At 34.1% G+C, this 9,961-nt stretch overlaps 1 protein-coding gene across 1 annotated transcript; it reads right to left on the minus strand.

The window, feature by feature from the left end:
- Positions 1-8,501: 8,501 nt before the first annotated feature.
- Positions 8,502-9,014, minus strand: LOC122723863 (secreted RxLR effector protein 161-like). Its single transcript, XM_043957761.1, has one exon. It carries the CDS (start codon positions 9,012-9,014, stop codon positions 8,502-8,504), a length of 513 nt encoding a protein of 170 aa, XP_043813696.1.
- Between the last annotated feature and the right edge of the window lie 947 nt (positions 9,015-9,961).

A 9,961-nucleotide genomic window follows, 5' to 3' on the forward strand; every position in this document is an offset into this window, starting at 1 on the left:
TTTCTTTTTTGCTTGAGGACAAGAAAGGTATAAAGTCGATACAAATTTAAATAATTATGAGGCAAAAGCCCAATTGAGCATCCAGAGGCTTCTGCATCTCATGCACTGCATTTTTTAAATTATTATTTTTTCATCTTAATCTCATGCTCAGACACATGCATAACAACTTAGTTCCAACTGGACGCATTCATTAATTATGTGTGAAGGAAAAAAAACAAGCAGCTTTTTTTTTTTCCTGCAAAATTGAACAAAGATAAACAAGTACTGTAATGCTTTTCTTGTCTTTTTCCTTTTTTTTTTTAAATTCACAAAATAAATTTATTAATAAAATAATAAAAAAAATGATTATGCACCATCCAATTATAAAACCCAATTGTTTTTTCCTACGTTTAATACTGATGTATATATAATATATAAATAGCATCCTTATCGAAATATGTCGTTACTAATAGTAATAATAATATTTGATAATAGTCGAGTTTCTCACATTCCATATGGGACCAAATTTCAAAAAAATAAAAAACTTAAAACTTATTAGAATTTATTGAACAAGTCGATTCATCCACACGTCATCTAAATTGATCAAAGAAGGTCGAACTGATTGATGATCTGAATCCGCCAGAAAAAAATGTAGTTCGTTTGATGTGATAGAGAGTAGAAGAGCAGACCCAGTTATACCACGACTCTATCAGTATGCGCGCTGAAGAGAAATTAAATGTGTAACGACCCGAAAATCGGACCGCTACTGGCGCTAGGATCCAGATCGGCATAAGGCCACCGGGACCCGTAGCAAGCCTGACATGCATCCTATAAACCTGTTTTAATCCCATACATGATCAACAATTTCATAAAAATTTAAACTTTTCTCATTCATTTACCAAACTCAACCTGTACATACATAATTCATAATCATAATTCCCACACTGAAGTCTTCATCATATGCTCTAATGGGGTAACATCACATATAATAAGTTTGGTTTCCATAAAACATCAATAAACCATTACATTTGACAGATCATGTAACAAAAGGGATTAACATACAAACTAGAGTCAAGCACAACTCTAATCCTCAATAACATCATTATATTACATAACTATTCAACATTATACTTTACATTACATCGTCCTCATGTCCACTACTAACTATTACATAGACAAAACTTTATTCTAGCTGACCTCCTGATCTATTCCGTACCTGCAAACCTGGGAAAATTAGGGAGTGGGGTGAGCTACTAGAGCCTAGTGAGCAGAATAATAAAACATTTAAAACATATGCTATCATGGAATGCATCACTGCACAGTCAAATCACATCAAGGATGAACTTGTCACCATTTAGCCCTCCATACTGTCTAATCATGCCAGGGGCGTAGTGCAGGCACGCCTGGACTTCCATATCATAACATACATATCCAATCGTGCTGGGGGCGTAGTGCAGGCACGCCCGGACTTTCTCTTACATAGTGCCAGGGGCGTAGTGCAAGCACGCCTGGACTTCCATATCCTATCATCATGTCATAACATATGAGGGCTAATGGATCATTCAACATTCATCCACATCAACAACATAATGTGCAATGCAACATATTCGTGAATTCTAATGCAAGCACCCTAATATATCTCATGGCATTCATGATGCGTGAATCATGCTAAAACTTTCATTATTTGCTTTAAAACATAAAGGGTTATTCCACTCACCTCTAGCTAGCTCAACAAGACACTGAAGCAGTCGTCTCACTGCTGAGGTCCTCGGTTCCTCGGGTCCGAACCTACACAGGTGGACTCAAATGAGGGACCAAACATACATAAACATAACTCTAAAATACTCCCCAAAAACCCCCTAAAACACCTCAAAACAATCATAGAAAACATGCAAAGGAGGGCTGCACAGGGCACTTTCGGCGGCAGGTTCAGCGGCCGAAAGTCCCTCCAGAGCCGAAAGTCATGCACCTTCTGCGGCACTTTCGGCGGCCGAAGGTTCCCTCCAGAGGCGAAACTCATGCATGTTCGGCGGCACCTTCGGCGGCCAAAACTCCCTTCCAGAGCCGAAAGTCCACTTTCGGGGGCAGGGTTCGGCAGCCAAAAGTTGGCCTCCACAGGCAGGTTCGGCGGCCGAAAGTTCCTTCGGTTGCCGAACCTGAGTTCTTCCAAAGGGCAGAACTCAGCCTTTTTCATGCACAAATGCCTCCCAATCCATTCCAGCATGCATTTACCTAGTCTACAACATGCAAACTCAAGCCAACAAGCACATAGGGGTCTCAAACTAACTTAAACCCCAACCAAAACACATCAAACAACCTACATTGCTCATAAACATAACATAAATCCATAAACTCAACAATAACCTAAATATGCATTTCTACCCCATAGATCTTCATAAAACTTGTTTAAAACATACAAGGAAGGTCGGATCTAAGCTTACCTCTTGAAGATCGAGAGGAAAGACGATCCTAGCTTGGAGATGGGGAGAAATCAACTCTTTGGTCTCCAAGCTTCAAAACTTGCTCTTTTGCTCAAATATCTTCAAACCAAGTGAAAACTCATAAGAAAATTATGAAGATTCGAAGGAAGAAGCTCAAAATCAATGAGGGACGGCGGAGAACTCACCTTGGCCGAAAACGGGGAGAAAAGCTCACCCGTTCGGACATGGGGATCCCTTTATAGGTGGCTGGCCAGGCCACTTTCGGGGGCCTAACGTGCCTCCGCATGCACGCCATGTTCGGCGGCCGAACCTGGACTTCCCTCACTTATGCCTTCGGGGGCCTAAACCGCTCCCGAAGCGCATGCATGTTCGGCAGCCGAACTTGAGGTTCAGCGGCCGAACCTGAATCTTCCTCCAAGGTTATTTTCATTCAAAATTTAATTTCTTTCTTGCTTAAAATCATAAAATACATTAAAAATAATTTATAAAAACATGGTTTTACCCTTCTAGAGGTCTCCGACATCCGAGATTCCATCGGACGGTAGGAATTCCGATACAGGAGTCTAGCCGGGTATTACAAAATGGCTGCCTAATGAGGATGAATAGACAGATACGCCGTATTTACAACTCTGCGTGATAGAGACAGGTGGCACTGTAGCGGACTGACCGTTATGCAATATTAGAGGATAAGCGAAAAAGGAATAAAAGGGAAAAATGTAACTCCTCTATACTAAACTTACCGACACGCTTAGAAATTCTAGAATATTAATATACATCGATAACTATCGTATTATAATCTCATTATTTAGGTGTTATAATTAATTATCCATATATATATATATATATAAACTAATAAAAAGAACTGAAAGCTAGTAGGGAATATTAATTGGCTAGTCTCTGAGTTGCAAGGGTAGCATCTTTCTGTATCCACATGGACACAAAAAGCTGTGAAACACATAGGACGATTGTTGATATTGTTGTTTGTCTTTGTACAAATATTACATTAAGTTGCCATTATCATTGTGATCTGCACTCTCACATCAAATGAAAGAGCAAGCAAGCCTTTCGGTTTGTGTCGTATTTGATCATTCTAGTGGTTGAGAATATATACATATCTCAACAGCGACGTGACTGATCCATTTCCCCAGCACATGGAACTATCAATATTATTGCTTCCTTCTGCCATTTCCCTCTCAGTTTCCCATAGTTTTTCAGCCATTCTTACATCCTTTTAGAACTGATGAATGATAGGTTCCCTCTGAAGACATACATGTCGAAATTCAAACATGTTGTCTTTATAAAATTTACGGAATTCTTTTTAAATATTCACTCTTATTATTGTACATTTATCGGATGCGAAAGAAACGAGAAATGGGCTTGATTGAATGGCGTATGGCAACTGAAAGAGCCTGCATGAATGCCAAAACCCATCCGAAATTTGGCGGATTCTCCAGTAGTTGGTTCAGCCATTCACCTCTTCAGAGATAAACAAAAGCTTGCTTTAACTTTTAGCCTCAAAAGCAAGAACAATACTTGCGAATTGCAAACTCAAACACATATAATAATTTCGATATTTTCTTGTAATGTTGATTATCTTTTTTATTTGCTATATATCAAACAGCAGCTCTTTGGTACTTGAATCTTATGTTGCGTCATTGTGTATTTATAGACTAAGCAATCCTGAAAGCTAGTTAAACATTAAGGGTCTAATATTGGCAAACTACACTCGCTTCATTCTCTCTTTCTCTTTTACTGTGTACAGATCTTCCATGCTTCTTTGGCTCACCTATTTTACAAACTAGGTTTCTTTTTTTAAATGAAAAAATACTATTTAATTTCTATATTATAAAAAAATTTATTAATTAATCTCTCAATTTGAAAAATACATTAAAAATAAAATTTATTAACTAATTATTTTATTAATTTTAACCGTTAACTATTATAGAAAAATCTAAAATATTCTTAATAGAAAAAGAGTAATTAATATACATTTTTACAAAATCAAGAGATTAATTATTAAATTTTTTTCATATCACAATAATTAAATAATAAAACACTTTATAACTTACATTAACAAAATTTTCGTTACTTAATTAGTAGATTTTTTAATATCTAAAAGTTTTAAAATACTTTTTAAAATTGAAAAACTAAGTATTTTTCAATAATATAAAGACTGCATATAGTAAATTTTCCTTTTTATTTTCTGTTTGTTTTCAAACTTTTGTGGACCTTCCTTTCATTAGCATATGTTATTACATATCCTTGGCTAAACATTGGCCCATGAGCTTTCACTTCATCTCTTGTATTAGAGACAAAGATTCACTTAACAAAGCTACATTATTTTTCTCTATAGTGCAACTTTCTTCAAAGCAAGACCTATCTATCTAGAGTTCAAAATGCAGCAAGCAGCACCAAAGAAGAAGAAGAAAGAAAGCACAAAAAGAGCAGTTGCTCATTGTAATTCAGTTATTTTCAAGATCTCTCTATATAAATAGAATGCTGTCATCAATTGCTTAATTATCTTCACAAGCAAAGTCTGAGAGAATAACTGGTTGGACAGTTAAGATCATCAGCAGCTAGACAGCTAGGAAATGTTATTTATTATCTTAATATCTTAGCCATATTGTGCATTGTCTAAGTCATCAACTACCACTGCGGAGATCCCACATCAAAACAAAAAAACAAAAACAAAAAGACCATAGCAAATCAAATAGAGAAAAAAGAGAAAGAAGAGTAAAGAAATTAAAAAAAAAAAAAAAAAGAGATGTCAGGTTGAGGAGAGTGGTTAAAAAATATGATGTCAGACAGTGACAAAGTTTAACATTTTCCACTGAAATGTAGGAGATCATGTTAGAAGCTAAACCAAATGGCCAACAGGAAAACTATAATCATTAAAGATTAAAAGTAAAGGCAAGGAATATTCTCTTCTTCTTTTTCTTCACACTTTTCATTCAATCATCTAACCATTTCTTCATCATTTCCTTATAATTTTCTTACTTAAACTCCACTTGCATGGCTCAAATGTATATTTCAACACAAGTGATTATCAGCCTAAATTCTTCCCTCTCAAGCACAGAAATTCAAGAATTTATGGGAAAGAAAATCTTGGAGGAGGATGAAAACCCACATCATATTTCAGTTCTCTTGCATAAATAAGTGAAAACTATGTGTACACAACAAAAAATGGGTCTGAATTATGAGAGAAATCAGAGAATTACCTTGACAGACATCTGATGCAAGCAGTTCTAGTTCTTCTCATCAAGTAAATGAAGAAAGATCTCTAATCTTTTCCAGGAAAGAGTCAATATATATCAGATCATAATAAAAAAATAAACAAATAAATAAAGAAAACAAGAAAAAAAAAATCCTGCAATGCTGCCATGTTCTCCCACAGCTTTCTTGAGCTTCCTAAGCAGTAAAAGAAAGTTCAAGAAAGCTGTGGAAAAGCATGACCAGGACTTCGAAGCATCTACAAATCACCACCTTCAAATTCTTCTCAGATCTCACTCACATCCCTTTCCTTTTTTGACCATTCTTCTTTATCTTGCACTGAAAATATAGTGAGAGAGAGAGAGAGAGAGAGAGAGAGAGAGAAGGAGCATGGCCATACAAAATCTCATGGACCACTCTATAACATATAATCTTGCAAGCAGCTTTATAGAGCAGGGGGTTCACTTCACTCACTAGTTCGCATTTTTCTCTCTATAGCATTACATCACTAGCGAGTCATGCGCAGTCGGGTACATACAGAAACAGTTCAGATTGGCAAAGGGATAATAATAAAAATAATATTTTTTTTTAGAGAAAACATAACACAGTGTAATTTTTTTTTTTTTTTTTTTAAGAAAATGGGTGAAAAATTTACAAGAGCACCCCATCCCCATCACACATGGTGGCATGTGATATGAACATCTCCTTTTTATTTTATTTTATTGGTGAGTAAGGGTATGGGCTGTTTGTGGTCCCCCAATACTACTGTTGTTCCATTGTTCTCTAGTAATCCACACACCGGTGTTATGTGATCATGCATGTTGGAGATTTTTATGTTCTTAACTCTTGTAATTTTATTATATTTTTTTTGTCATCTTACAGCTAATGTAAAATAATTATTTGTTAGAATTACAATGTGGGGGGACTAGATTATTTGCAGTTACATGTAAATAATTAAATTATTTCATTTTTATCCTAACTTACACTAAAATAGCCTTCTTTTTTAAAATAAAGAATTTTAACAAAAATTTAATATTGGTAATTGGACTAAATCTCAATGAAACCCACCTACAGTTGTTAATGGCAAGTGAGAAAACCCGGTAAAGAAATAGAACGTATAGCAAAGTCAAACCCTTTGAAAAAATGTCAAAATCAAGAGGAGTAACGGAAAAGATCCAGATGAATTTCTAAGAATATCATCGAAATGTAAAAATATTAATAATTAATTATGATCAAAATCATTCGATTGCAATTAAAACAACATAAATTTTAAATTAATTATAAACAATTATGTCTTTAATTAGATTTTGAATATGATATTAATCATATAAAAAAATATAATAAATTACTAATTTTAAGCGGAATTCGTCATTGTTGTAAAAAAATCTTAATAATCTATAAATCAGTTTCTCTCTCAACCTTTTTTTATGTAATAGTTATTTGATAGAATGTCTGTATTACCTTAGAGTTGAGAGATGACTAATTTATATACCTTGTAAACTTTAGATTTTGTACATCCATCAAATACTGATTTTAACGGTTTAAATTTAATACACTATTAAATAAATAAAAATTCTAATTTAATATAAAAGGACTTTAAATACGACTTAACATCATGCTATATTTCTTACATTCTCCCACTTGAGCGGATGTTTTCAATGTTAGATTTAATAGTATAATCATAAAGCTAGCAAAATTAAATCTTATAAATCGTTAGTCATCATAAACACTCCAACATAATAAATTACACAATGTGGGTTATGGCAGTCATACACAGTATAGTCGCATACTCCCTTCCATATATCACCGCATTAAGAACTTATTATGTTAGGTTCATGAGTTGTATATAAATAACATAAAGTCCACATATTAGTTGTGAAAATATAAATAAATTTCTTATTCAATCAATCATGTATATATAAATATTATGAATAAGAAATATAAAATCTAAAAATATGGCATAATTAAGCTCAAGAGTGTTAAAGCAAAATATAAACATCATCAGCAATCATTGATACAATCAAGACACATCCTAAACACGTGTTCTTTGAAGATCTCAAAGAACTTAAGTTATAAACCTTTAGTCAGTGGATCTACAACTATAAGATCCGTCTTGATATGTTCTATACACACTCTTTATTTCTGAATCTCCTATTTCATAATAAAATACTTTAGCTTCATGTGTTTTGCTCCTCTGGTAGGGGTGAGCAGTATTCGGTTCAAACCGAAAAAACCGACCGAACCGGACCGATTTGAAAATTTGCTTCGGTTTTTTTATATATTTCAGTTCGGTTCGATTTTTAATTTTAGAATTTTCGATTATTTCAGTTTGATTCGGTTTTGATCAGAAAAAAACCGAAAAAACCGAACCGAACCGAACCGATTAGTGATAATAATATATTTTTTCAATAATATAGAAAAATTAAATCATATTAATATTAAAATATTTTAATTAAATTTTAAAATATTAAAAATAAAATGTAAAAAATAAAAAAAAATTATTAAAAATCGAAACCGATAAAACTGAACCGAATCAGACCGGTTTGGTTCGATTCGGTTTCTGACCAAAATCAGTTCGGTTCGGTTTTCATAAACACTAAAATTTTGGTTTTCGGTTTATTCGGTTCGGTTCGATTTTGAACCGAACCGACCGAATGCTCACCCCTATCCTCTGGAGTATTTGTTGCTTTTAGAGAAGAAAACTGTTGCAAAATTATCACAATAAATTTTCAGCGGCCTGCTTATTGTGTCGATAATTTCAAGCCCTAAAATAAAATTTTGCAGCTATAATACATGAATTGTAGCCTCATAACAAGCCACAAATTTTGCTTCCATAGTGGATGAAGAGATGATAGACTGTTTGGCACTTTTTTATAAGATTGCTCCATCAGCTAATAGGAACAAATAACCAAACATTGATTTTCTACTATCAACATACCCAGCAAAATTTGAATTTGAATATCCAATCACTTCTAAATGATCAGACCTCTTATAAGTGAGCATATAATCCTTCATTCCTTGAAGATATCTTAATACTTTCTTTGCAACTTTCTGATGATTGATACTAGGATTACTTTGATATCTACCCAGCATCCCTACTGCAAAATTGATGTCGGGTCTGGTACAAGTTTGAAGATACATTAAACTGCCCACAACTGAAGCATAAGGAATTGTTTCCATTTTTTTACGTTCCACACCATTCTTTGGACATTGCATAAGACTAAATTTATCTTCTCTTTGAATAGGAACTAAACCTATAAAGCATTTGCTCATGTTAAATTTCTCAAGAATTCTTTCAATATAGGCTTTCGAAGACAATCCTAATAAACTTTCTGATCTCTTATGGAATATTGAAGTTCCTATCACATAGGATGCCTCTCCCATATCTTTCATTTCAAAATTCTTAAAAAGAAATTATTTAGTCTTATGCAATAAACCTAAATCATTTGTAGCAAGCAGAATGTCATCAACATATATAATCAAAAGTATAAACTTACTTCCATTAATTTTTTGGTAAATATACCGATCAACAGTAATTACCTCAAAATCTAAAGAAATAATGGTTGTAACGACCCGGAAACCGGACTGCTACCGGCGCTAAGATTCAGATTGACTTAAAGTCGCCGGAACCCGTAGCAAGCCTATTATACATCCTGTGTACCTGATAAAATCTCATACATGATCATACATTTTCATAAAAATTTAAACATTTCATATATCAAGCTCGACCTGTGCATGCATCAAAAACTGTATATATGAAATCCCCACACTAGAGCCCTCATCAAATGCTCTAGTATGGTCAACATCACATACATCAAGCTTGGTTCAACATAACCCATCATAAAATCTTTTACATAAAAATCATATTCACAGAGATTTACAAAAACATAAACTAGGGCAAAAACACAAATCTAATGCATTACATAGTACATGTTCACTACTTTTCCATTACATAAACTTATATCAGCCTCTAGCCGACCTCCCAAGCTATTCTTGACCCTGCAAACCTGGGGTTAGGGGAAAGGGATAAGGTACAAGAGCCTAGTAAGCAGAATATAAAAATAGTTTAATAAACATATACTCTCATAAAATGCATCACAACACAAACAATACACATTAAGGATGGACTTGTCACCAGTAACCCTCTACATATTCCAAATAATGCCCGGCCCTCGACGGAGCTCCTCATGACTTCCTCTTAAAACATATCATAACATATCCAAATTGCCAGTGGCGTAGAATGGGCCTCGACCTGGACTTCCGTATCATATCATATCATATCATATCATATCATATCGAGGGCTAGTGGGTCATCCAATATCCATCCACAT

The sequence above is a fragment of the Manihot esculenta genome, chromosome 6, assembly GCF_001659605.2.
Source record: "Manihot esculenta cultivar AM560-2 chromosome 6, M.esculenta_v8, whole genome shotgun sequence".
NCBI lineage: Eukaryota > Viridiplantae > Streptophyta > Magnoliopsida > Malpighiales > Euphorbiaceae > Manihot > Manihot esculenta.

Coding starts and splice junctions, on each gene's coding strand:
- LOC122723863 (XM_043957761.1), bottom strand. CDS start 9,014: ATGGGAGAGGCATCCTATGTGATAGGAACTTCAATATTCCATAAGAGA.